We start from the raw sequence: 27,569 nt of genomic DNA, 5'->3' as shown, positions 1-27,569 counted from the left end.
TTCACTCTCGCATTCATTGTATCGGCCAGCTTTGAGTTGGTGGCGCAGTGACATTTGCATCATGGTGGACATTGCGCGCATGCGCCATGGTGCATAATATTATGTTGCAGAACAAGCGTGAAGTCGCAAGGGGAAACCGGAGTGGGGGAGGGGCACCGGCTAGACATGAAAAAGCCACTAGGGTGGGATGGAAATGACAGGAGCAGTTGTAAGAAGGGGGCTGTCATTGAAATGGTATTGAGAATGGAAATGGTGCGACACAACCCTCTCTTCCTCTGCAGCACAATGATATCATGTCGGTGTATCATGTATGGGTAATCCAAGATGTATTCATTTTGGATAATTGTGCATACGATACTGTAGAAACATGTCCAATATCAGTTGTGCATGCCTGAAAGACATTTAGTGATATAGGCAAAATTTGGTGTAGCTGCATTGTCTGTTTGTAAATTGTATCAAAACTGCAGGTCATCTGTTTACAGTAATACCTCTTTCTCGTTGCTGGACTCACTACACAGTTGTATTCATTAAGTGACACACTGACACCTAGAGCATAGGTACATGAACATTTTATTTACACGTTTTGTTTGAGTTAAAACACTTTATCTGGTTGCTTTTGAAAAAAGCTGACGTGGCAGGAGTCTTTACAGGTCTGGTCTTACACCAAAACCAGGTCCTGTAGGGGGTTCTGTCAGAGAAGTCAGTCCACCTGCCGGCTCACAGGAGAAACGCCCATTCCTGTAGGGAAAAAAAAAAAGATAATATTTCTGCCACTGCAACCACCATACATAGGAGGAACATTTAGAAAATTCTAAGCTGTTGGTTTTAGAGCTGCAACGATTAATCGATTAGTTGTCAACTATTAAATTAATCACCAGCTATTTTGATAATTGATTAATCGGTTTGAGTAATTTTTTAAGAATTCTCTGATTCCAGCTTCTTAAATGTGAATATTTTCTGGTTTCTTTACTCCTCTATGACAATAAACTGAATATATTTGGGTTGTGGACAAAACAAGACATTTGAGGACGTCATCTTGGGCTTTGGGAAACACTGATCCACATTTTTCACCATTTTCTGACATTTTATACTCCAAACAACTAATCGATTAATCGAGAAAATAATCGACAGATTAATCAACAATGAAAATAATCGTTAGTTGCAGCCCTAGTTGGTTTAGTTAAATAATGGTAAATAACAAAATAATCTTTGGCTACAGTTACTGAGATTTAGTTGATCAAGAGGTTTTTAATTTAGACATATATATTAATGAATCAGGTTGGGCATTTTTATGTACCTTGGCCCTGGTGGTGGCACTCTGCCTGCTTTGAGTTCATCAATAATATCCTCCATGTCCTTAGGGCTGAGGTCCTCCTGGAAACAAGAAGAAAGCAGGATATTATATATTATAGCCTAGCGGACTGCTTTTCATTAGCAGACGTCTCATGAGTTGAATTATTGCAAAAGTCTTTGCAGTTATCCTATATGAAGACCATCTCCTCCAATTAAAATCAATGCTAAGAAGAGAGGGTGAAAGTCAAAGGGGAAATACTACCTTCTAAACCAGAGCAACTTAATGATGATCATAGCTAATTCTAATAAAAACTTTTTCAGATGTGATATGGAAGCAGGGTCAACACTGCCAGTCAAAAGCTGTGAGAATTCCTCTGATAATATTAATTAATTTAAAATTTCATCCTTACATTCTGGCCAGGGATAATAGAAAGACTCCAGACTAACTTTTCCCCGTGGCTTTTTTAGTGGGTGGCATCGCTATTTTGGTCCGGACACTGTTTCACATACAGTAGTCAGTATGTTGCCCATCGAAATTAATGTTGTGCCTGAAATGTGTCATTGTCCTCTATGAGTGGGATGAATGTAGATATGTGCTGCAAACAGTAATGAAGTAGGCTTTAATAGTCAACGCTGATCACATCCCCTTTATGACAGATTTTGGTGAATTCTCATTTGTTTTTAACTCAGACAACCAAAGCAGAGTCGGTCTACCTAAACATTTATTTCACACACAACCCAACGAATTGCCACTAGCTAATGTTTTACATTAGTGATGAATGCACTGTCCTATCTGAAAATACTGACGCCTAAAATAGGGCTCCGTTTTTGCATAGTGCATTATTTTGTATTTTATAAGTCAACAGGTAATATACACAAGGTAGCACTGAATCAGAAATTGCTCCAGTTTGGGGGTCGTAAACACAACTTGACACACATACAAGTGCTTTTGCTAGGAAACAATAGCAAAACAGACCCTCTAACAAAATTAGTTTTTTGGGAGACTGGTGTTTTATTTTAGATATCAAGCGGCACAGAGCGACTGTGCTGCAGCGGCAGAAGTCATTGTATATTTGTTCAGCACTAATTATTTATACCCAATGCCAAACAATTACATAATAGATCACTTCTACCATCAGTCGTTAACACAGCTTCCATGCTCTCTGCCCCTAAACTTCACATCTCAGCAATTCGGGTGTCGTAGAAAATGTCTCTTTTCCAATTCCTATTTACCTTTATTGGGTCGTTCATGTGTGCTCAACTTATGATTACGATATTTCCAGCAGCAGCTGAATGCAGAATTTGTTTCAGGTAATGTTTTGCTACAAATCCAAAAGCAAGCTTTCCATATCACCTGTGGCTGATTATGTAAATGTTTCTCCAAGCTTAAGTCATGGCTGAGACAGACAGATTACCCCCAGATAGACTATTATTAACTTCAGATGGATAGATTATTATTCACGTGCTACAGTTTCATCCTTTGCATTCATTTCTTTCGAGCCGGGTGCATGTAGACTGTTCCACACCAAAGTGAAACTCATTTAATTCAATGATTTTCTGCTTTGGCATGTGTGGGCTAATACATTAGTTTACTGCAATTTTAATTCTAGTTAGCAAATACCAGTTTGAAGCTAACTACTAGTTTGGTTGCACTGCATTGGTTGCCCATGAAGAAATTAAGTGGCGCTACTGAAAGCGAGTCGCAAAATGTATTCTCTGCAGGCATTCACTGCAAAAGTCATTTCAAGCTTAACCTAATTATGTTAATTTGCTTATCCTGTTCAGTTAGGAAGCCATCTGCACTGAGTAGTCGAACACTCACATAATAGTTGTCATTGATCTGGACCATTGGAGCATTCACACAGGCACCCAGGCATTCTACTTCTATTAGCGTGAACATCTTGTCTGGTGTGGTCTCTCCAACCTTGATACCTGTGGAAACACAATTGAAGACATGCTATATGTTTCGCCTAATCTACTTTGACGAGCAGCAGATTGGGTTACTGAAACTACCAACACTGGTAACACAGGCAGTGCAACCTGACATTACACTGCTGTAACACAATATGTGAACCATAACAAAAGTGTAACCTCACTATTTGGTTGATTAAAAGAACACACAACTATGAGCTCACTCTATTAGATGCTACACAGATTCAATCAGTTACTTGTCTTGCCAGTAAAATTCTTCTGGCTTGAGTCCAGACTTGCAATTCTTCTTAGTTGCTTAGGCCTAACTGCCACAGTACACTGTTGTTTGAATAGCACTGACAACTGTATATTTACATGTTTGTTCCCAATTTCTGTTTATCTCAAATATACACAATAAAAAAGATCTGTTTTCATCAACTGCTGCATCTCTTTCATTGGGGTCCCGCTGTAAAATGGACGATCGCTCTCTTACCCAGTTTGTTTTGGATGGTCTCCAGGATGCTGTCCGAGTTGCAGAGCATGCAGGGTGTTGTTGTGCAGATCTGAATAAAGTACTTTCCCACCGGCTGACGCAGGAACATGGTATAGAATGTCGCTACTTCATACACTCTCATTGGAGCGACTTCCAGCACCTCTGCCACCTGAAGGAATGCAATTGTATACATTCAAATGAGGTTCTCTTAAACGGTACTGAGGAGATATCCTCTAGAAATATAGTCTGACTTTATTGAGACACTCAAGATACATTATGGTGCCATTACAGTTTATCAGAATGCATTGTTTTGCATTTACATTGCCATTATATTCTATTCATACAGCTTTCTTTACTGGATAAACTTAATTATTTTTAATACATCTGCATTTTCAGTATATTTTGTCTGCAGTCACTGGCAGTGACCTGCCCTTTGATACAAAAATGTTAAGCCAAACAAAACTCATCTCATCCCAACACCCACACAAAGCAATTATAGGGCTGTTACAGCACAACTAGTCCAAATATTGTGATATCAGAGTCCATATAAGAGCATTTTTTGTCCCTAGAACTGGCATCACACTGCTCTACACTGCTACAAAGAAAAAAAAATCAAGGGGAATCACTATACCTTGTTCATGACAGAGATGGGGAGCCATCCATGCTGCCTCTGGGCTAAATCCAGCACTGGGATGGTGGCTGCTTGCTTGTGTCCAACTGGGTACATTGAAATGATCGCCTCAATCCTCTAAAGAAAAAGCACAATTCTTTCAGCAATGGTGTGGACTTACAAAGAACTAAGAATCATTGCATTTCTCCTTTGTGCTACAACACAGATTTAAACTGTAAAACGATGTTCATGCAAAAACATGACCTGCACAGATATTTATAACACTCAACTCATATGTCACACTTACCTTTTTGTTCTCCTCAGTGAATTCAAAAGGAGTGTCAGGGTTGTTGTCAGGTGTATCTCTGTGCTAAAACAGAAAGAGCATCATGTTAAGCAACAGTTAACTTTGTGTAAACGCTGTCCACCAAATGCAAACATCAATAGTCGTATTCAAATGATATTAGCCAGCCAATATATATATTAAATCCCATTTCTGAGGAATATGATCAAAAAGGTGGATAAATTGGTATTATGGGTCGATTTTCACATGAGAACAATCATGTTCAAGTGGGAGCAGCAGGTTTATGAGTAGTATCTAATAAAATATGAATAACTCAACATTGTAAGCCCAGAGGGGAACAGGTACTGCCATCCAACCATGGACAAAAGCATCACCGCACATAACAATTACATAAGTCAATTCTGCCTCTGCACACACTGCCCCCTTGTGAGGAGGAAATATCACCAATGTCCTCTTCAAAAATCTGTAATAATAACCTTGAACCTGATGGCCTTTGTGTTTAAAGATATCAACGACAAGCTGACATTCCTGGTTGAGGAAGTGTAGTTTAAAGACAGTTCAGCCAAACAATAGTTTTTCCCCCGAAGACAGATCAAACACGTCATCATTACCATCGAGGGACTGTAACCATGGCATGTTTCCATTACATGAGCATATCACCTGTGATGTTTTTGTGAAACAGAATAGCTCTGAAAGGCTCCATCAGCTGGCTCACTGGATAGACTAGGAGCTTCTGACAGACCAATAGTTTAGGATGTATTTCAACTAATATCGAAGTTGCTAAATCACCATATCCCTGAATTATATATACACGTTGATTGTCTGTTTAATAATAATAATAATTGTTTTATTATCGAAGTTTGCACATACAAGAAATTCGACTGATGGGGTACCTGTATAGCTCATATTAAACAGAACAATTAAAAAAAAACCCAGAAATTTAGGAAATAGGTCTCTTTTCTTACAATATGTACATGGTCTTTGTTAAAGCCTGACTGATAGGAAGCTATGGATGTCAGTGATAGAAAAAATTAAGAGAAATATAAACGGATCTAGACAATACTGCACCTTCTTCTGAGCGTTTTGAATTAGAACGTCACAAGGGGGAAAAAATCGAATTGTTCAGTGCCGCACAGTGGTCCTCTGCGCCAGTCTTCGGGGCCCAGAGTACTGCCGGTTTTCTAGTCTGCCAGGTAGTTGAGTGCATTCACCTGTTGTCCCAGGTCTAAACAGTCCCTGATTAGACAGCTAGAACAAAAACTGCCTGGCAGAATAGAAAACCAGCAGTACTCTGGGGCCCCCGAGGAAGTTAGGACCACTGGTCTAATAGATCCTGAGTGAATTATAAGTTAATATAGCGCAATAACAATCTAAAGCTTACTGTAGTTCAACAATTACTCTATAAGTAGCTGATTCAGTTTGTCCTAGTATGTCCAGTTTAACAATGAAAGCCAATTCTGTGGTGCTCACTAGAGATGAAACAATCAAGCCTGACTACAAATCACTGGTTACTCTCTGTCCAATCTCGTCTGCACATCTGTATGTCTTTTAGCACTGAGACGTCACTTACCACAAAGATGCCGCCGGCTCCAGCACGTGCAGCGGACTGGTGCAGACTCCTGACCTGCCTGGCCTGTAAACACAGAGAGAAACAAAGAAGGCTGTAAGACCTGGGAGAATGATGAAATGAGTTCTGACATCTACTTCAATACAAATAACATTCACTTTAATTTGTTTTAAGAAGGGCTGAGCAACATATCAAATTCTTATTGATTGCAATGTTAAAAGAAAATATCTACATTGCAAAGGCTGCAGTATGGGAATTTTAACTCTTCACAATCTGCGTGAAGTAGTGACAATAGAATCATCAGTCTTAATACAATAAACACTGTGTAGTCTGAGGAGATGACTGACACAGAGGACTGGCCATCAGTGGTAAATTCTATTGGAGATATTGCCACAATATCCCAGAGATAGCGAAAAGTGTTTCAAACCACACGAGAAGGTAAAACGGACTTAAAACATATACTAGATTAAATAAATTATATTTATATCTAAATAAATAGATTGCAAGTCGTATCACAACTGCCAGATCTATTAAAATGATCATAATGTGACGTTTTGTCCATATCATGCCACCTGAGTTTTTATTAATAAGGAGCTTTGACCATAACAAAAAGGATAGTCTGACCTGACCCTGGAACACTGGTTTATATCAAAGTATCTGTTCTAAATTTAACATATCACAATGTTGCCACAGTGAATAAACTCACATAATGTGGCCATTTTCATAAACATTTCCACAGTCAGAGGATTGAAATCTAGTTAGTAGGTTGGGTCCTTAGGCACCATATTTTTTTTAACTTGTCGTTGCACCAAAAAAAAAGAAATGTGTACCCAAATGTTTGCATTGCAACAATGTATGTTACCGTTGCTGCTGCCAACATAGGTTGTTAACCTTATCTTACGTAAAGTGGCTAACGTTAGCCTGTGGGATAATATGGCATATTGACGTTAATTCTAAATCTTTAGTGCTCATGTCCTTCGTGATTTGTCAGGGATAATTCGTGATTACAGGGATTATTCATATTTGCCTAATGATCACCTTAACGTCTGACAGCTGCAAGGTAAACCAGCTAGCTAGCTAATGTTAGCTAACGTTAGCGGCCTGCACAGCTTGCCCTTGTGAGGTGTCATAACATTTTGTGTCTAAATAAACGCAAAGGGGCTTCTAAACCTTAACCCAAATGCACGAAGAATAACACAACTATACCGTTTGCGACACAGCAGACCGAACAGCAGCAGACAAAAACATCTTGAAGCGACTTTTGTCCCGGTGTGTTAACGCTTAAAACGGGACAGCGATGGCCGACATCAACACACAAGCGTTATCACTCTCGATTAAGAGGGTCTGACGTATGACGCATCGTCCGTCGCAGATCGCAACGCTACTCAATCGATCCCAGAGTGAAATTTGAGCTCAACATAAATGATGCCAAAAGCTATTTGGACATTTCCTCTAAAGTTATGTAACTCAGAGCTAGTTCACGTTGCACGTTTATCAGGAACAAATGTTCTTAAATTTACAGTCTTCAATCCAAAATCACTTCAGTTATTAATTTGGAAGTTCTTAACATCATCATCATCATTATCAAACAAATACTGCACCAGTGCATTAATGCATTAATGCACTGGTGCAGTATTTGTCTCTGACTTCTGCTTTGAAAACTGCAAAAGGTTTCTACTTTGTTGTAACCTGGTAATTCATGTTATATGTAAACCTATGCAAGTTGTTGTCTAATGTTGGAGGCATTAGCTCTTATAATCTATCATAAATAACTCTTTAAGCAAATGAAAAATATATAATATCTCATCTCTCAAACCCATAAAAGATCACGTTAATCCTGCTATGTCATAAACAAATACAAGGAACTGGGCTCTGTATCAGTGAAAATGCCTTGAGGCTCGGGGATTTTTTGGAAGGGAGTCAGTGAAGGAGATGTTTTCTTTCTCTCATTCTCTCTCTTTTTCTTTCCTCATAGCACTCATTGCCCTCCCTGTCAAACCTCCCTGTGCCAGTCTGTGAATCCCAAGCATTCATCCTACTGCACACCTCCTCCTCCCCCCATCCTCCTCCTCTTCCTCCTCCTCCTCTCCCCCCCCCCTTGCTCATAATGCGATCAACAGACCAGGGACAGCTCAGCCAATGAAAAAGTGGGAGTGCCGAACCGAGCGAGCCGATTGGCCGCCTTGGCACTAAGCAGAGTGGAAGAGCCTGAAAACCCAGGGATTAGAGGTGGGTCCTTTATACATGCTGAACTGTGGAGGCCTTGTGGTGTTCTCACCTTAACCCAGGAGGATCCAGCAGATCAGCAGTGGCTCCGGATTAACCCATTTTTCTGTCTCACCCTCAGATGATATAGGCCGGCCTGCATCTGCTCCTCCACCATGGTCGTTCCCGGATCCCAGCACATAGAGGACAAAATGTACTTCCCTCCTGCTGACCTGCAGAGGGATGCTCATGTGCCTGATTTCAACTCCTATCTGGCGCTGTACAGAAAGTCTCTGGAGAATCCAGAAGGTAGGTCAAAGACATCTGTATTTTTAGTGCAGCGCTTACAGCGCTTACCTGCATTTCACCCTCTCTCTCTCAGCCTGTCTGTGTGTGTCTCTCTCTCTGTTTGTCTGCCTGTCTGCACAACTGTCTGATGTTGTAATACCTGAGAAATATCAAACCTAGCGCTCAGCCTTTGACTTGGTGCAGATCTTTTGCACAACTTGTGAAGAATATGTAGGTAGGTCGCACGCAAAACAATAAATGATGCTTTATTTTTTTGGCACAGGAGAACAACAAGATGCAAACGTTCCATGCTGACTGCCTTCCTCAGTGTGTGATAGGGACATGTTTGTATCTACTTGTTCTCCTGTGCCAAAAAAAATAGAAGATAAGCATCATTTTTGTGTGCGACCTACCTATATATTCTTCACCTGATGTTGTAATAACCACATCAACCACATCCCTCCCCGTCTGTTGCAGCTTTCTGGAAAGAGATTGCTGATGAGTTCTTTTGGAAGAAGCCGGCAACGGGACCAGTGCTGCAGTATAACTTTGACGTGACCAAAGGCAGCATTTATGTCAAATGCATGGAAGGGGCCAAAACCAACATGTGCTACAACGTCCTGGACAGAAACGTGAGGGAGAAGAATCTCGGTGAACAGGTTGCCTTTTACTGGTAAGCAACAGTGTTTGCCCAGGGTAAAAGATGGCTCTCATGTGACATACTGCCTGCAGTTATGTCAGGCATCCCAGTCAATAGCAATGGTTCCCTCTATAGACCCCAGTGCACCAAAACAAACCTCAGTCTGTAACACACTGCTGCTGTTCAGATGGGTCTCTGGTGAAAATGTCCTGTCAGAATCCAAAGGGAACGTTTGACAGGATTGGTTCCAAAGTTTTGCCAGAATCCAAACAAGGTAAACTGTGAATTGGGGCCAACACCTTGGGATCATACTGGGCAGTCCAACAGGATTTAAAGAGTCCTATAAGACTCAATCAGAAGCGTACAGGGTTTTATTGCAGTGCAAAAGTCCTGCTTCTATTTGAATCTTCCATGAATCCTCCAATAAGGCCCTAATGGATTGTTTTCAAAATACTGTCAACTTCAATTGGATTTACTTTTGCAACTAAGCTTATAGTAAAGGATTTCCCCATTGAAATCCGTAAAGGACTTCTTAAACCAGGCTTGCTGCTTACAGTAAATCCTCACACTCTTATCATACAAGGCTCTCTTTTATGTTGTTTTTTTTAGTTGATATATGAGCAAATATTTGCCCTGTCAACTTGAGAAACTTAGCAAACAAGAAGTTGTTGTTCTGCCAACTCAGCAGTGATGGAGGTTCAGTGATCCTGCATGGGCACTTAGAGACCAGCCATCACCCACACAGGTTCCTCACAGTGTTTGCATTACAGAGGCACTTATGTAATAAAGTGTTTACCGTGTTTCATCAATCTACCAGATGAGGCTGCAGTCAGTCTGTCTGTCAGCTGTGTTGTGCACTGGTAAATGTTTTCAGAGTTATCTATGACCAGACTGGTTTTTTACTTGTTAAATACTTTAATGAGTTAAGGTAACACCTTGGCCAAATAGCATTTGCAAGACCTTTTGAAATGGGTGGGACTGTCCCATAGGGCAATACCATGAGTACCAGAAGAATAAGACATCATAAGGAAGTATTAAAGAGTCAATTTTGTATACTTCTTTGTGATTGATATCTTACTTGACATTGTCTGAACTGCCCTGATCCATTTAGCTCCACCTATCTGGTGCTGCCTGCAGATTAAAACAAATGCAATTATTTGCAGCTACTAGTGTCTTCTAGATAATGCCAATACCATGAGATCAATTGATGTTTGTGTTTCCAAAAGGATGTCTAATTACCACCCATGAAGAGAGAGGTGAGTGCTCAGCCCTGAGGGATTTGTTAAGGACTCTAATTGTCTTCACACAGTGCTACGGCAATAGAACAAAGTGTAAAGGATAACGCCTCTTCAACAAAGCACACAGTCAGAGAATCTTATCAAACTGCCAATTCAAAGGCAACAACATGAAACAAATCCTGTCTAGGCAAGGTGACTTGAGAAAGAAGTGTGTGGTTGTACTTTTGTTTTGAGTTGTCAGCACTGGCTACATGAGGAATATGTTTTAGCATGATTATGTGCTTCAGGCTCCAACGACTGATAAAGGTCTCAATGAAGGTGACCTGATGGCTGAATGTCACCCTTTGATTTTAACAATTTTTTGACAAACATTGTTTTTAATGGAGAGAGAGAGTGGTGCATGTGCATTTTGAGTTTCTTAATATCACAAAGTGTCACTTACAAATGGTCCCAGTTACAAATGGGCTTAACAGCATGTTTTCTGTCGCAGTGGGTGAGGTGATTTTGGCAGAAAATGCTTTTCTCCTCATCTGTTGCCAAGAAACATTCTGGTCATGCATCTGGGGATTGAATATTAACTCAAAAGATGAGGTAGTACTTTTTATCGGTCTCAGGAGCAAAGAGTTCAGTTTGTAATCTAAAACAACTACTTGAATGCGGCCTTATGAATCATTGCAGATAGTAATAACACAATATGTTGTATCTGTCATAGCTGTAAGTATCAAACGAAACAAGTGTTATCTTGGCTTCAGGTCTGATATCTGATGGACTGATATCGCCACCATTTTCTGTTACACCTTGATTGATGAAGTGCCCTCACTAGCATCAATAGCTGCTGGATTTAAGATTCTACAGTAACCCATTTCATCAGTGGTGTCACTTTATTTCATCATTATCGTTCTGGCGATAAGGTTGATGTCAGGTTGCTGCAGTGTTTTGGCTCCTGTCCCGCACCAGAGGCAGGTTTTGTGCAGGCATGCTGCCATGCTGTCTACTGGCCTGGGCAACATTGTGCCACATAGTTTTTCAAGCCCCGTCCTGACAAACATCCAAACCCAATATAGACCTTCCTCCGATGGGAACATGTTATCTCTCCTGTGAACTCACAGGACCTGCTGCACGGCATTTGAGGAGACACTGTTGCAGGAAACAATGTTTGTAAGGAGTGGGTTGACAGTATTGGCCAATTTCTGATCCACAGGTTTTGATTTGACCTGATTTATTTATTAGATAGATAGATAGATAGATAGATAGATAGATAGATAGATAGAAAAGTAAATAAACCCAATGTTTAGAAGACAACAATATTCAGTAAGTCCTAAAATGAGGGAGTAACATGCACAGGAACACCTAAAAGCTTTCAATACAATTTATTACCTGAGTTGTATGCAAGACCTAAAAGGAAAAAAACATCAAGCCTCTTCTCACTTCTGGATGTGTTTCTCTTGTCTTATGACGGGTTTATTGTCTTCCAGGGAGGGGAACTCACCTGACCACCACATGGTTATCACCTACCGCCAGCTGCTGAACCAGGTCTGCCGCTGTGCTAATGTCCTCAAGCAAATGGGTGAGAAAATGAAGTCTTCCCCAGCGACAGACTATAACCTCCAGAACTCTGTAGTAACACTGTATCCCCTAATATCTAGGTAGGAAGGGCCTCATTCCAAAATGCTACACATCAAAATGATGTTACCTAAAAATTCATTGCTCAGTAGCTCAAAAATAAAGATGATTTTTGATTTGCAGAAATTATTTTTTAGCAGGCACAAGTTTTAATAAAAAAGGGAAGAAAAGAACGTAAATGCAAATCAGATGTCGACCATCGGAGTAATGACAAGGCAAAATGGTAAAATATAATAAAAAATATTCACACAGTTCTCTGTGTGTGAATGGGTTTATTCCAACATGTTTCGGATTACGCCTTCTTTGTAATCACAGGACTATTAGTCACTATCAGTAATGAGGACTGTACTATTTTGCCAAGTCAAAATAATTTAAAAACAGCTAATCGTAGGAGTTTTACTTTTATGTCAGAAATCACTATGTCACTTTTTTCAAATGGTGCATATCTCATTTTGGAACAGAAAAACAAAAGTTATTCAAAACCTTGTGTGCTTGTGTCCTTCATTAAGGTGTGAAAAAGGGAGACAGGGTGTCTATCTACCTTCCCATGATCCCAGAGCTCGTCTACACAATGCTGGCCTGTGCCAGGATAGGTGCTGTTCACTCCATTGTGGTAAGTAGTATGACGAACGCTCCATTTCCGTAACTCATTTCAAAAGATTTAAGAGCCATGAAATAGCCCCGGGCCAAATAGTACCTGCCAATAATGCTTAATGTTTGTTTTACCCTACTTGGAGCTCCAGATGAGTGGAGTTTGCTGCATTAAAACATGTCATATAGTGTCAGTTAAGTCATTAAGCAGGAAAGTATACTAGATTGTCTTTCAAATAGTCCAAAATTTCAGCACTTCTGTCTGTCAGCCCAAGCAGGAGTCAGTCAGTGCAGGAATTGAAATACCATTTAACCCCATGTCTGGCATGCATGATTTCCCATCTGTGTTGAGGAAATGCCCTCTCCATTTAATCTCAATTCATTTGAAGGATCCCATTTTTTCTCGGGTAAACAAGCAGGTTCCCAGTGTTTGCTGCTCTGACCCCATTTACCCTCCCAAGAAAAACAGCGGTGTAACCCGAGTCTTGCTCCTGTCAGTTTTGGCTGCCTTGGTCCTGCAGTTATCAGCTGCTCAGTGTGTGAACAGCAGCATGGGCAGCACCTGCACACAATATATGGGTCAGACTTCTACCGGCTGCATGCAGCTTGGGAGGGGATCAAAGTATGTGTAATTTTGTGAGCAAGCCAACACCATTTTAGCTATTCAACCTTCCCCATCCATTTAAAGGTTAGTGTTGCTGTTAAAAATACCTCCTGGGTGCTCTCAGGGTTCATTTTTATCAAGTGCGGAGGGCTATTTCTATTCTTAAGCGTCCCCATCCGTCCTTGTTGCAGAACCTCCAATTCAGTGGTTTTATGTTTGACATGAACGTCAATTAGCCATACAAGTATCCTTGGGTTAATGCCAGCCTCTTGCTTTCGATTCTCAGGTGACTCTTATTGCTATTCATGAATTAGCTTTGGAGCTGAATTAAATCATGGATAGAGCTATGTTGTGCGCAGTGACATTTGCTGAGTCGAGAGTCCTCAGTGTCCTGATTCATACTGCTGTCATCAAGAGTGACACTTTATACTCTGTGAACTATTAACCTCAGCCAGAACACAAGCGCCGGTCTGGAGAAGAAGCCAACTGACAGTCACATAAGAGATTCATTATAGATGGCTATTGCTACACAAAAAAAGCTTCTTCATTAATGTTCTATAAGGTTACTCCACTATATAAAGTGATGAAATGAGAGAATATGGATGGATGGCTGAGATCTCAGGTCATATCTCAGACACCACTGGTCTGACTTTGATAAAACTTGGAAGGGGGATGAAGCTTCGCACTGTCTTCCAGCATTGGAAAAATTACACTGATTGGCCTGATGGGGGCGCTATAATTAAAAGGCAAAATCTCCAACTTTGAAAGGCCCTAACTCCTACAACGTAAGTCAGACTGACATGAAACTTGCTGCACACATCCAGCAAATCCTTTTAAATTATGCTGATTGGCCTAATGGCAACACTATAATTATATACACCACCATCGAATTTTGACAAAATGTGGAGGATAATTCAGTGTTGCATCTTGGCACTGTGTTCTCATGTTTGAAAAAATACACTGATGCACAAAATACACTGATATACAAAAATACACTCTGGCCTACGGGGGGTGCTATAATTAAAGGTCTAAATTTCAAACTTTGAAAGGCCATAACTGCTACACCAGCGGCTCGTTTTTGAAGAAACCTGGAGGGATGATGCATCTTGTCACGGATGCCTGCATGATTCGTGGGGGGCGACATGTTTACTTGCCCCCTCTCGCCCTATGAACCTCTCTTCACCTCTCTTTTTCCTCTTCTTCTCTGTGTCTCCCTCTCCTTCTCACTCTTGTTCCTTTCCATCTGTCTCTCTGCACATTCAGTTTGCAGGTTTCTCCTCCGAGTCTCTGTGCGAGAGGATCATGGACGCCCAGAGCAGCATCCTGGTGACAGCAGGTAGGTTTAGCGCTGTGGGACGGCAGCGGTGGCGTGACATGATGTATCGCCCCCAGCAGCATCCGCACACGACAGCACCAGGATGTGATGGATTGTCACGATCGGGGGGGGGGTTGTAAAGATGGTTTTCACGTTGTAAACTAACTACCTATGAGTCAGTCTGTAAATAGACCCTGCCAGCTGATATACCTCATCATCTATCCATCATCTGTCTCCCTCTCCTTCTCACTCTCTCCCTCTCCGTCTCCCTCCATCCCTTTATACTTTATACAGATGGTGTTTACAGAGGAGAGAAGCTGATCAACCTGAAGCAGATCGCAGACGAGGCCCTGGAGAAGTGCAGGGAAAAGTAGGTCCTGTTTTACGGGGATATCCGTCTCCCGGGTCTCAGCAACCGCTCTTATTTACACTAGCCACTTGTAATGGGACTTAACCCTGGCTGTATGAGTCACCAGGCACACACACACACACACACACGCACACAGTCGAGCTGGCTGTTCCTTTGTTCCATCTCGTATCACCAGCCAATCCTTTAACCCTCCTTTACCCATACACCTTACACAAGCACACACACACACACACACGCTCACTCACTCACAGCAAAGCCCTATCAGCTGTTATGAGGGCTGTTGAGGAAACACACTGCCTGCTTTCCAAGTTGCGGGTTTGTGGGGTTGCCGGGCAACGTGGAGCGCTCAGATTCATCAGGGAAGCCCAAACCGCCCGTCTCCCGTGGCAACGTGTGAAACAGCACGTATGGCCATCCTGTATTAGTATTGGAGAGGGGCCGTCCCGGTGCCCTGGAATGGACATTTCAAAACAAGACATAGAAATAGTAATATTCTTTCTCATCCCACCATGCTATATATATTACCCTGGATTTTTAGTTATTGGAAAGCAAGATAAGACAAGCAGTCAGTAGTGAAGATGTTTTGATGCCATATACCGCCTCTCACAACATTCTTTATCTCCTCACAGAGCGTCGCCTAGTGTCACGAAATGCCTTGTCGTCAAACACCATGCCCTGAGGACAAAAAGCGGAGCTGCGTGCAACAAACTACAAGTAGGTACATTTTGAAGACTGCAACCCAAGGGTCTGACTCTCTATTCTGGGGCTAACGCTTAGGAAGTGTGACAGTAGCTGTAACGAATGGTGTGATATGATTAATTTATACTCCATTTGACAAAACCTGCACTTCTGTTTCTTTGTTCCATTTAGTATCACCCGCCTAAACAATGCAATTTACTAGGAACTCTTATTCTAAAATCCCCAACATATGACACACTTTATAACTAAAACCACTGAGCTTCATATGTGTCATACTCTTATGTCTATTTAATAAGTCTGTAAATCTGTATAATATGTAAGAAAAATAGGGTACAGTGGCTGCTGCAGTGTTTATGTGGGATAGAGGCCAGATTTGGGACTTTTTCCATGGCTGCTACTGTACATCCATTTATGTAATATATCGTTGCTGTCAGGGGGGAAACCTTGTATCTCCAAAATTTTAAATTTTAAGTAGCCAGAAGAAAGCAGCCTTGTTTTTAGCTTGACCATCATGCACTTAAAAGTTATTCAATTGAAGTGTTAGAATTTCCTCAAGCCATACGGGAGCATGTAATCCTTCCTTTTCACATGACTACAGTGATATGTAACATTGTCTATATGTCCATAAATTGATTCAACACATTGCACAGCACTACTGCAGAATCCAGACTTTGCTGCAAAGGGACACAATAAATTCGAGTCAGCTCAGTTGATGTGATGTGTTACAACCTGTGGTTTTGGCACACTGTGCGAAGTTGTAACAAGTGTTGATTTATCCTGCTTCTCCCCGGCGGATTCAGACCCCCTGGGATTCGGAGTGTGATGTGTGGTGGGACGAGGTGATGAGAGACTCTCCTGAGGAGTGTGAACCTGAGTGGCTGGACGCTGAGGACCCGCTGTTCATTCTTTACACCAGCGGCTCCACTGGCAAGCCTAAGGTAGGACATAACTACATATACTGCAGAAACACACAGGGAGGGGTGAGGGGCTAAACAGAAAAGAAAAAAAACCCAGCAAAAACATGCAGCACACTCTCATTCACCGCGTGTAGATTCCCAGTGAAACCACATCTTTAAACAAATCGCATCTATTTTCTACTTTGATAAGCCTGTAATGGTGTTAGCCATGCTGACTTTTACATAATTAGCTGTCTTTGCTGTCAACAGACTGTGAAATGCCGAGAATTAATGGTTTTCTAATGCTAAGAGGCATAACTGCAATTCCAACAAGTTAGCTGTACTCTGCAAGTACCACAATGGCCCTTGTGTGCATTGTTGCATTGTTGTGTAGAGCAAATACACAAAAACACACAGCCCAAAGCATGACATTATGTGGATTCATCTCTCTCTTTCTGACTCATGCTCTCCCTCCCTCCTCTCTCTCTCTCTCTCTCTATCCCTGTGACACACACACACACACACACACACACACACAAACACACACACACACACACCTGCGTACATGTCCCTTCCGCCAGGCTTGCCGGCAGTGAAAGTCCTCTTATTTTTTCCGTCTGCTGTATGTTGACCAAACCTCCCTCCATTTGTGCGTGTGTATGTGTGTGTGTATGTGTGTGTGTATGTGTGTGTGTGTGTGTGTGTGCGTGTGTGTGTGCATGTGTGTTCTCGTCCTTGTGTACGGTACAGGGTGTTCTCCACACTGTTGCCGGGTACCTGCTGTACACGTCGCTGACCTTCAAGTACGTTTTTGATCATCGCCATGACGACGTGTACTGGTGCACGGCCGACATCGGCTGGATCACCGGCCACTCTTACATCACGTACGGCCCGCTTGCCAACGGCGCCACTAGTGTTCTAGTGAGTCGAAAAAGATGTTTTGTTTTTCCTTTTTAGCTTGATCGCTTGTCCTGTTGTGTAAAAATAGATAAAATGTACTATAGTGTGCTATTCAGTGGAAGCTTTAATCCAAAATGGCTTCAGTACCATGGGTGCGAAGTGGCAATGCTCTACCCACTGAGCTGTCAGTATAAGTGATGCGTGTGTGTGTGTGTGTGTGTGTGTGTCAGTTTGAAGGTATTCCAGTCCACCCTCATGTGGGTCGGCTCTGGGAGATTATTGAGAAGTACAAAGTGACCAAGTTCTACACTGCTCCCACCGCCATCCGCCTGCTGATGAAGTACGGACGGGAACCGCTGCAGAAGTAAGGCCGCGCACCCTCATAGCAATTATGAGCGTTGCAGAAATATTCTAATGTTTAATTTTAGCAGAAGCTGGGTATTTGGCTTCCAAAAAATTGTTTGACCTGAGCTGTAGTTCTACTGTATTTTTTAAAAACAGGGTTTCCCAACCTTGATGTGAAAATGGGAATGATGGGAATATTCTTAAACCAGAATGACTGTGTGTCCAGGCATGATTTTAGGAAACCACATGCACCGCACCCAAACCAAACTGGCCTAAGAGCAAATCTCCACTGCGTGTCCTCAACACTCTTTCAGCAAACTCTTTCTCACCTTCGGTCCCAACGATCTCATCGGCTGCTGGGACTGCTGACCCTGCTGGCTTCTCAGCAGCCCAGAAACCAAACTGTACCGACAATCGTATTATTGATACGGTGTGAGCATCCAGTTTTCATGCTTTGTCAACACTGGGCCCACAGGGATTCCTGCCCTCAAGATGGGATTATCTGTGAACAAAGTTAGGAACCCCTGTTTTCCATTGTGCTGATACTGACACCAAAGTGCCGCCCTTAGGCCAGAAGGAGAAAACATCTTTATCTGCACCTTGCCTTTATTGTATAAGCTTCATGGTGGAAGTAGAGGGGATTATCTCCTGACAGAGGACAAGTTCAGTTTCTAATGTCAAAGATCAGCAGAGTTTGACGGCTAATCTGATACTACATCACTTCTTCAGTGTGATACTGTAGCTTAAAGGGAAAATCCACCCTGAAGCACTTAAAAAAAAACTCTTAAAAAACGGCTATTGGCAATGTACCTTACATTTCTGGGCATCTCATTTTGTTGCTTGGTGGTGTATTTGTCCCGCCGATGAATGGCCAAACGTAGATGGCATGAAATATTTCCAGTGCCACTACAATGAAGTTTAATAGTAGAAAATGTTTCATCTATCTAAAACATCAGCAAGTTTTGGTGTCAGTCCCTCAGAATCAAAGAGCGAGGGCTTCTTTCTAGACTCACTATGTTGCACCAACGCTCAACCATCGTACAGGGAGAAATCCATCGTAGAAGAGGAAGAGAGACCAATTTCTCCACCCAGAGTAGACTCAATAGACCAGAATGCAATGCAGCCACAAGACATGTTGGGTTTTGAGTAAGTGGTGCCACGCGACTCTCACTTATTCTCAACTGGAAAAACTCACTCTCTTGCTATTACCCTCTTGCTACTATGCTATCACTATTGCCCGCCTACACTTATAGCCAACAGCTGAATGCAACAAGTTCAGGCTTGTTCTCTGGTGGGTGTCAAAAGGAGAAATGTAATAAATCACTAACTGAAGTAGAAGTAGACGAGGCAGGTTGAGGGAAAGTGGGTTCACCAAAAGTTTAAATTACAACACTTCATCATAAAATAACTCCTGGAATGCACTGACCATCACAGATTGATTGATTGATTGGTTGATTTTTTCCTTTAAATCTCTGTTATTTTTACCCCATTGCCTCTGGCAGGTACGACCTCTCCAGCCTGAGGATTCTGGGTACTGTGGGCGAGCCGATCAACCCGGAGGCGTGGCACTGGTACCACGAGGCGGTCGGCCAGGGCAAGTGTCCCGTGGTCGACACTTTCTGGCAGACAGAGACAGTAAGTGTCGGGCGATGCCTTCCTCTTGTAATTAACAAACGCCTGGCTGTTATCTAGACCAGTGGTTCTCAAAGTGGGGTCCGGGGACCCCCAGGGGTCCTTGAGGGCGTTTCAGGGGGTCCCTAGCAAAAAGGGGAATCATTTATTTTCACTATAATTATGCACAATGACACAATGACAGCATGTATGACTATGTTGGTCATGGGTTTCATACACTTTCTGTAATAAAACATCTGAAAGCAAAAATCTTATCAAATGGGGGTCCGTGGTCTAATTTGTGTCTGATCTAGACTTTTTTTTCCTCAATATAAATATTACGGTTGCTCATTAACATTGAAAAATATGATAAGAAAAATCAACATCCACTGGTAGTACAACTGAGCTGATTCATATTTAGCTATTCAGAATCTTGTTAGATAAATTAGATAGAATCTTGTTAGATACATTTTCAAGAATTATGTCGTTGAATGCAAACCTGCAAACCCTGATAAATCATACTGACTACTGACTGAATACTGGCAATAAAAGAGCCTCTTTAAAACCGGTTATCAGCAGCTATTGATCTATTTCCTTATTGAATCTGCAGGGCGGTCACGTCTTGACTCCGCTGCCTGCTGCCACGCCGCTGAAGCCCGGCTCTGCTGTAAGTGACAACAACCTCCGTCAACACTGCTGACTTCACGCTCTGACGTTTTCTGTGTAATTCTCAAACACGCCCGCATCTCCTCTGTTGAGTTTTATCAATAGACGATATGCTGGCGAGGAAGGGGCCGTCCCTCTCCTGTATGCCGGTGGGAAAACCTGCCTTCTCTCCATGCGTTCATAGATCCATCAGTATTTCAAAATCAGTGGGGATGCATCATTTCTTCATGTAAACCCCCGTTAAGACTTCCCATGAGTAGATTATGATCTGGGTTATGATCTGGAACAAACATTGCTGCCATTCCGGAGCTGTTTATTGAAACCATCTAGTGATCTAATAAAAAAGCCTGGATCTAATATAAAAGCCCTCTCTCACATTTCAGACGTTTCCTTTCTTCGGGGTGGAGCCGACCATCCTCAACGAACACGGGGAGGAGCTAGAAGGCGAGGCCGAGGGCTATCTGGTGAGTTAAAACTTCAGTTTCAGTTATTACTGGCAAGTCACCCATCACTTATATTATCGCAAACATTGTTTATGTGTATGGCAATTATGTGTGTGTATTAAAATTATATAAAACAATACAGTAATATACAGTAAGTCAATAAGAGTAAGAAAGTAATAGCAATGTAGTAGTAGTAGTAGGAGTAGTAGTAGTAGTAGTAGGAGTAGTAGTAGTAGTAGGAGTAGGAGTAGTAGTAGTAGTGGTAGTAGGAGTAGTAGTAGGAGTAATAGTAGTAGTAGTAGTAAGAGTAGTAGGAGTAGTAGCAGTAGCAGTAGTAGTAGTAGTAGGAGTAGTAGTAGTAGGAGTAGGAGTAGTAGCAGAAGCAGTAGTAGCAGTAGTAATAGTAGTATTAGTAGTAGTATTAGTAGTAGTACTTGTAGCAGTAGTAGTACCTCTCTCAGTGTTTGTGTGTATTGTGTGTCTCAGGTGTTCAGGAGGCCTTGGCCTGGGATCATGCGTACTGTGTACAGAAACCAGGAGCGCTTTGAAAACACGTACTTCAAGAAATTCCCAGGCTTCTATGTGACCGGAGATGGTAAGCCAAGTAAAATGATGTCACATCTATTCTCTGGGCACTGTGGCTTTGACCCTCGCATTCCTCATTATTGACTGTTGCCAATCTGGAGAAACCACATTCATTCTACTGTTGCACACATTGTATGTCACTCCAGATAAGTATCAACCTAAATGCCTGAAAATGTAAATGTAAATATCTCACTAAAATACAGATCAACATCTTTCTGGTGAGAAAGTGATGCTATGAAACCTCTGGGGGGGGGTTACGCAACATGTTTTCCTCTTTCTCAGGCTGCAGGCGGGATAAAGACGGCTATTACTGGATCACAGGGAGAATAGACGACATGCTGAATGTGTCAGGTACTGCTAGATGTTACTGTCTGATAACTTGATGATGATAAGTATAGCACCGTAACCTGTGATTGCCAGTTTCATATAGTTCACAAATCACTTCAGATCTTTGAAATAAACACATTTTTACAGACAGGTTTTTGTGTAATTTTACATTTTTTAATCTATTTTAATCGTATTTGCCTGTTTTATTCTTCTGGAAGCCTGTTTTTAACTCATGTCTGATATTTTTATAGTGTATTTTTAGGCTTTAACTGTCATTGCTACTGATGAAACTCATAACCTTGTATGTTTTGTGTCCTGCAGGCCACCTGATGAGCACAGCGGAGGTGGAGGCGGCTCTGACGGAGCACCCGGCGGTGGCGGAGGCTGCTGTGGTCAGCCGGCCTCATACGGTGAAGGGCGAGTGTCTCTACTGCTTCGTCACCCTCAAAGACCACAGGGAGTTCACACACACACTGGTGGAGGAGCTCAAGAGACTGGGTGAGGCTCTGACTCAGGGATGTGGAGGAGGGTTAAAGGAAAAATCCATCAAAAACAAACAAAAAACAAACGTTTTTGGTGTCAGTCGATCAGAATCAAATGGCTCTTTTTCTAGTCTCATCATTTTGCACCGACGTTCAACAATCATACAGGGAGAAATCCATCGTAGAAGAGGCAGTGATACAAATTTCTCCACCTATAGTAGCCTCAATAGACCAGAATGCAATGCAGCTACAAGACATGTTGTGTTCTGAGTGAGAAGTAAGCAGCTGTGATCATGGACACAACATGGAGACAACTAGCTACAGTATATTTATATGTCCATTTGCCCACTGTCTCTGGAGTTGTTGAGTTGCATTCTGGGAAATGTAGTAAATCAGTAACTATAGTAGAGACAAGCTAGGTTGAGGGAAAATGGGCACACCAAAAATTTCAATTAAAACACATCATAAAATAACTCCTGAAATGCACTGAACATCACAAATTTATTTTTTTAACTAACTTGCATTACCCACCTTTTTATTATACTTGGTATGCTCAACCTTTCCAACTGAAATATATCTTTATAAACTTGCCTATGATATAAATTCATAGTGTGCATAATATGGTGTTTTATTATAGCACTACATCACTTCTCTAACAGTGGAGTTGACCTGTGTCGGCCTCTCATAATCTTTTCATTATCAGATCCAGACATGTTGTATTCTGCATGCTAGTGATTCCTTTTTCCTATTCGTTTTCAGTGAGAGAGAAAATCGGACCAATCGCCACGCCAGACTTCATTCAGAACGCCCCGGCGCTCCCAAAAACTCGCTCAGGTAACCGCTGAACACCTCCTACTCTACTGACTCCCACTCTACTGGTCTCCCCTCCACTGACTCTGATCGTATTCCCCTGCAGGGAAGATCATGAGGCGAATCCTCAGGCAGGTCGCCCGGAACGAAAAGGACCTGGGTGACCTTTCCACCCTGGCCGACCCCAAGGTGGTGGAGGTGCTGTTCAGCCAGAGGTGTGAAGCTGCAGCCTGAGCGGCGAGCCTCTCTTCGGGCCTAGAGAACCCTACAACGGTGCTGATGACGACAAATCGCAGAGGTTTTGGATCAGCCTCCGAGTGTTTGCACGCACTCTTTGGGACTGGATTATGGGGCTGGGATCAGACTAAAAATAGACTACTGACTTTGAGACGTGTGAATTGTTCTTTCATGAGGGGGAAAAGAAAGTAGAATATAATTGCAAAAGTCAAATCAAACGCCAGTGGTTTCTTTTATCTAGTTGTATGGACATGAAGCTGTCACTCTGAATTGACTGTCGATGCCACAAGTGTTAATTACAGTCGTCGGGCCAAAATGTCAAACAAACCGGACACAGAATCACTGTCTTTTATGTTTTCTTAAAAGTCAGTGACCCTAACATCGCCATCATTCTCTCTGTCTTCAAAACAATCAATCAACTCTTGCTTAGGCTTTGTGTTTTTTTTCTCATGTTTCATAGTCACAACGTCGTAGTGTTACTTTCCAAACATTGAAGAAAGTCTGGAAGGTTTCTACTCTTTATAAAAAGTGTGAACGATCTCGCGACAGACAAGTCAGCTTTTGCACAGTTTCCGTTATGGCTTGTTTTTGAATGATGATTGATGTATATTTTCAATTTGTGATATGTTTCTATGAGCTGGGAATAAAGTGTGTAGTCTGTGTGATGTTTCTGTCCCCCCCACATTCTGGTACAGCGGCTGGTTTGAATTTCAACGACGCCCTCTTGTGACAGGAATCGTTCTCTGCAGGCGTTATCTGATGGTTTTACTGTTTACTGTAAAAGCCTTTTTACTCTGCTGCCAAGGCTTTCTGCCTTTTGTTGTCTGCAGCTGAGCCACTAATGAAACACACACACACAGCTTTGATGATGTGATCAGTGCAACAGGGAGCAGCGATTAGGGAGAACGGGGAGATAGAGGGACAGAGAAGAGAGCAGTTTTATCTTAAGTGCCCTGGATTTGTTTGAGCTGAAATTACAAGCAGTAGTGCTCTTGAGAAACAGCAAAAAAAGAAACAATAATCTAGTTTTTTGGAGATTAGATTGAATCAGGGTGAAAGGCTTTGTGGGAATGCTCTCTTATCAAACCTAAGTTTCCCCTTTAATGTTTTGTGAGACGTACAGTCAATCGGACACAGGATCTCTCTCTCTCTCTCTCTCTCTCTCTCTCTGTCTCTCTCTCTCTCTTTCTCCCTCTCTCTCTCTCTCTGTCTCTCTCTCTCACCCAACTCCCTGTCACGTGTGGGACGGACACAAGGAGGGGAGAGACCAGAAACACGGCGGTGGGTGATGTTACATCATCACCCCCAGCAGCAGAGGTGTGGTTACCATGACAACCCTTCCCCCCCCCCACCCCCCCACCTCCAGTCTGCAGAGGTTTGCTCCCTGACAATGTCGTCCCGTCTGCAGTGGTGACCGGATGAAGGATCAGTTGCCACGTAAACCTGCAAGGGACAATCTTGCCTCCAATCCTCACCCCTGGTCAAACACATACACACACACACACACACACACACACAGAAAGAGCACTGGGAGTCACTCAGTACACCTGAATGGAAAATAAAAACTCATTATAGGCCTCTGCAGACTAATCTAGGCAGCTAATGGTTTTTCAAGCAGGAGTTCATAAGAAGGTGAACTGAAGGATGGACTTAACATTTACTGCATCTCTTGTTTTTCTTGATCTGGTAAAAGCCTTTTCCAGCGATGGTGGCAACAATTTGACAATTTTTGAAATGAGTCCCATGCCATTTGATGGACGTTTTTTATCCAAAAGTGCATTTTAGCATTAGAGTTCACAAAGCAACACAAGAGGAACAGCTATATTCCACTTCACGGGGAATTTTCCACCGTATCCATAACTTTCTATATGACAGCAGTGAGCTGGCACATAAAACCTCAGCTTTACGATGCAGGAGCACTTCATTCATAATTCATTGTGTGTTGTAATGTCAGTGTCTCTGTTGCTGGGAGGCTGATGGGCCGCTGCCTGTCACTTTGTCAGGCCAAGGACCCTCTCACTGTCCTGTCAGCAGGGAGGAGCTGCTGCTTTCAGCCTCCAGCCCTTTTAAAGTCACAACCTGTGAAGTTCAGTCTCCTTCAGTCAATTACGTGTGTGTGTGTGTGTGTGTGTGTGTGTGTGTGTGTGTGTATTTTAGATTAATATATATGTTGGCTGATACATTGCGCAGCTATTGGCTTTTATTAACAATCGTATATTGGCCAGTTAGTGCCAGTCATCCACTCTTGATATGATGGATATGATGCGGTTTGTTTTTTGTATTTTTATTGTGTGATTGATCAATATTACATTGGTTGTTTATGAGAATCCCTCAACATGAATTGATTCTAATATGAAATTTTGAACAGATTCCACTCAAGTATGCATGAATATGTTTTTATTATTATTATTAGTATTATTAGTATTATAATTAGTAGTAGTAGTAGTAGAAGAAGTAGTGGTACTAGTAGTAGTAGTAGTAGTAATAATAATAGCAGTAGTAATGGTAGTAGTAATATTACCCTGGGTTTCAATGGAGGGTTTTGTCAATGCTGCTTCAGAGGCTTTTCGACTCTGACAAGAATACATTTCTGGGGGAAACACTGAATGAACCTTGTAATGTTTGGGCATGAAAAATTTCAAATTTTAAGATATTGAATACTGGCACAAAATATCACCTACTGGGAGCTTCAATCTAATATATATTGGTATTGGTCTTCAAAAACACAGATCAATTCAACCCTAGTGTGGGTGGGTGTGTGTTACCAAAGCTGTATTTTCAGCTAAATATTCTATTTAGAATTTATTCGGTTTGTTACTGATGACCCAGTTACCTCACCACATAAACATGTTGCATCTATAGAATACAGTGTAATGAACAGTGGAAAAAAGCCAAATATCACAAACACATTTGAACATTTACAGTTTAGAATTTAACATCCTGATCTGCTAAATCCAATGGAAGGAAAAGCACAGCGTTATTGTGTGTAAAGCATCCCAGCTCTACTCCACCTCCCCCCCTCCCCAAAGCCCCTGGAGGATTACGGCCCCAAATCCTCCCTCATTGTTTTTGATGCAGTATCACACAGGCTCAGAGAGAGAGGGAGAGAGAGAGAGAGAGAGAGAGAGAGAGAGAAACTGCCTCAGCTGCTCCACTATAGACCCCAGCCTGTCAAAAGGAAGGGCCCATAGTGAGTGTCATAGAGATGTAAGCTGTGTGTGTGTATGAGTGTGTGTGTGTGTGTGTGCGCGCGCGTGCTGCAGTGTGCACCATGAAGAACAGTGGGCACGTCCAAAGCAAATTATGCAGACAAAAGACGAGTCAAGCAGGCACCAAATGAATGGCGTCTTTTTGTTTTTGCTCTCCAAAAGACGGACAGATGGCATAACTGAAACAGAGGCCCGTGGAAATGTGTCATTTTAAAAGACATCAAGAAGGGAGAAGGGGCTTTGAGATCAATGTTTCATACCTGGTGGAGTCTAAAAGTCAAGTAAATTAATCTTGCACTGGTCAAAGTGTGCAACAGTCTCTTCTTCTATGTGTCAAAGTTTTACCTTCTCAACCATTTCTGGTACATTTCCATAACCCACACAGTCACTCACTTATTTATTAGGCCATATCTCCACACATATCTCATGTTCAGCTGGTTGCACATGTTCTATAAATGTTTTCTTAGCTGAACTCATCATCTTTGACACCGTGCCAGCCTGTAAGAATGATTTGTATGAGCGACAACGGTTCAGTTCAGGGTTCAAACGGTCGTCCCACTCTGCCGCACAATGCCGCTGTCTGTTTTCTCTCACAATAGTGTCTTTCTTGCAAAGTGGAAACACAAAAAACTTGACGCCCAGCCTCTGCCACGCCGTTCCCCCGGCCTGAACACGCCGGTGTCGGCCACAGCTTCGGTCCGTTAGGCCTCGGCGGGAGCCTCGACGGACAGGCTTTTTATTTTCATGAATAATGACATAACCGAAAGCGAGGAGAAGTGAAGGGCCTCCAGGCAAAGCTTTCGCTCAATAGGAATTCTCCTCGGGGCCAAACCTTTGCCTGCGACGAGCGCGGGGCTTTTTGTACCGTTGGCATGACAACCTCTCAGCTAATCGCACAGCCAGGCCTGTTGTGTCGCTCATTGTCTGTTTGAGGCCTTTGCACACAGCTGCAGGCGTGAGCAATTTGGGGTCCAATTTTGACAGATTGCATGCTGAACGAGGCAGCGTGAGCCTTCAAAACAGTTGACTCTCTCAGCAGAAAAGACAAAGGAGCGGAGAGCGAGGTGCAGTTTAGGAAAATTAATTCAAAATGCTTTGGCCCTGTCATACTGTATATGCAGCCTTCAGTATCCCTGCAGCAAGTCACTTTCATCTCAGTGAACTGAAATTATAAAGGAAAACAATGATTCTTTCAGTAATGATGACATGCATTCTTCATATTTCAAGATGATCGCATGTATTCTTGATTGTGCACCCCAGGAAGAATAGCAGCTGTTTGTGCAGCAGCTCATGGGGATCCTACCAAA

General features: G+C 42.2%; 2 protein-coding genes across 2 annotated transcripts; one reads left to right on the top strand and one right to left on the bottom strand.

The window, feature by feature from the left end:
- Nucleotides 1–553: 553 nt before the first annotated feature.
- ndufv2 (NADH:ubiquinone oxidoreductase core subunit V2) lies at nt 554–7,520 on the bottom strand. Its single transcript, XM_071528657.1, has 8 exons — nt 7,385–7,520; nt 6,182–6,244; nt 4,615–4,677; nt 4,329–4,445; nt 3,698–3,866; nt 3,116–3,225; nt 1,298–1,374; nt 554–738 (listed from the first exon to the last, which is right to left on the bottom strand). The coding sequence occupies exons 1-8, from the start codon at nt 7,424–7,426 to the stop codon at nt 645–647; spliced, it is 735 nt and encodes a 244-aa protein (XP_071384758.1). The 5' UTR covers nt 7,427–7,520; the 3' UTR covers nt 554–644.
- A 921-nt stretch (nt 7,521–8,441) lies between these two features.
- Nucleotides 8,442–23,702, top strand: acss2l (acyl-CoA synthetase short chain family member 2 like). Its single transcript, XM_071528653.1, has 18 exons — nt 8,442–8,692; nt 9,149–9,344; nt 12,025–12,116; nt 12,682–12,785; nt 14,631–14,703; nt 14,977–15,052; nt 15,682–15,766; nt 16,552–16,689; nt 17,398–17,568; nt 17,778–17,911; nt 19,395–19,527; nt 20,114–20,170; nt 20,553–20,633; nt 21,099–21,207; nt 21,480–21,548; nt 21,846–22,022; nt 22,766–22,840; nt 22,923–23,702. Exons 1-18 carry the CDS (start codon nt 8,560–8,562, stop codon nt 23,048–23,050), a joined length of 2,031 nt encoding a protein of 676 aa, XP_071384754.1. The 5' UTR covers nt 8,442–8,559; the 3' UTR covers nt 23,051–23,702.
- Nucleotides 23,703–27,569: the final 3,867 nt, after the last annotated feature.

The sequence above is a fragment of the Centroberyx affinis genome, unplaced genomic scaffold (assembly GCF_046629955.1).
Source record: "Centroberyx affinis isolate AG114_WGS23_722 - 3 ecotype Tasmania unplaced genomic scaffold, CSIRO-AGI_Caff_v1 ptg001696l_1, whole genome shotgun sequence".
In the NCBI taxonomy this organism is placed as follows: domain Eukaryota; kingdom Metazoa; phylum Chordata; class Actinopteri; order Beryciformes; family Berycidae; genus Centroberyx; species Centroberyx affinis.
The sequence above is the reverse complement of the archived record's forward strand: the minus strand, read 5'-3'. Positions and strand labels throughout refer to the sequence as shown.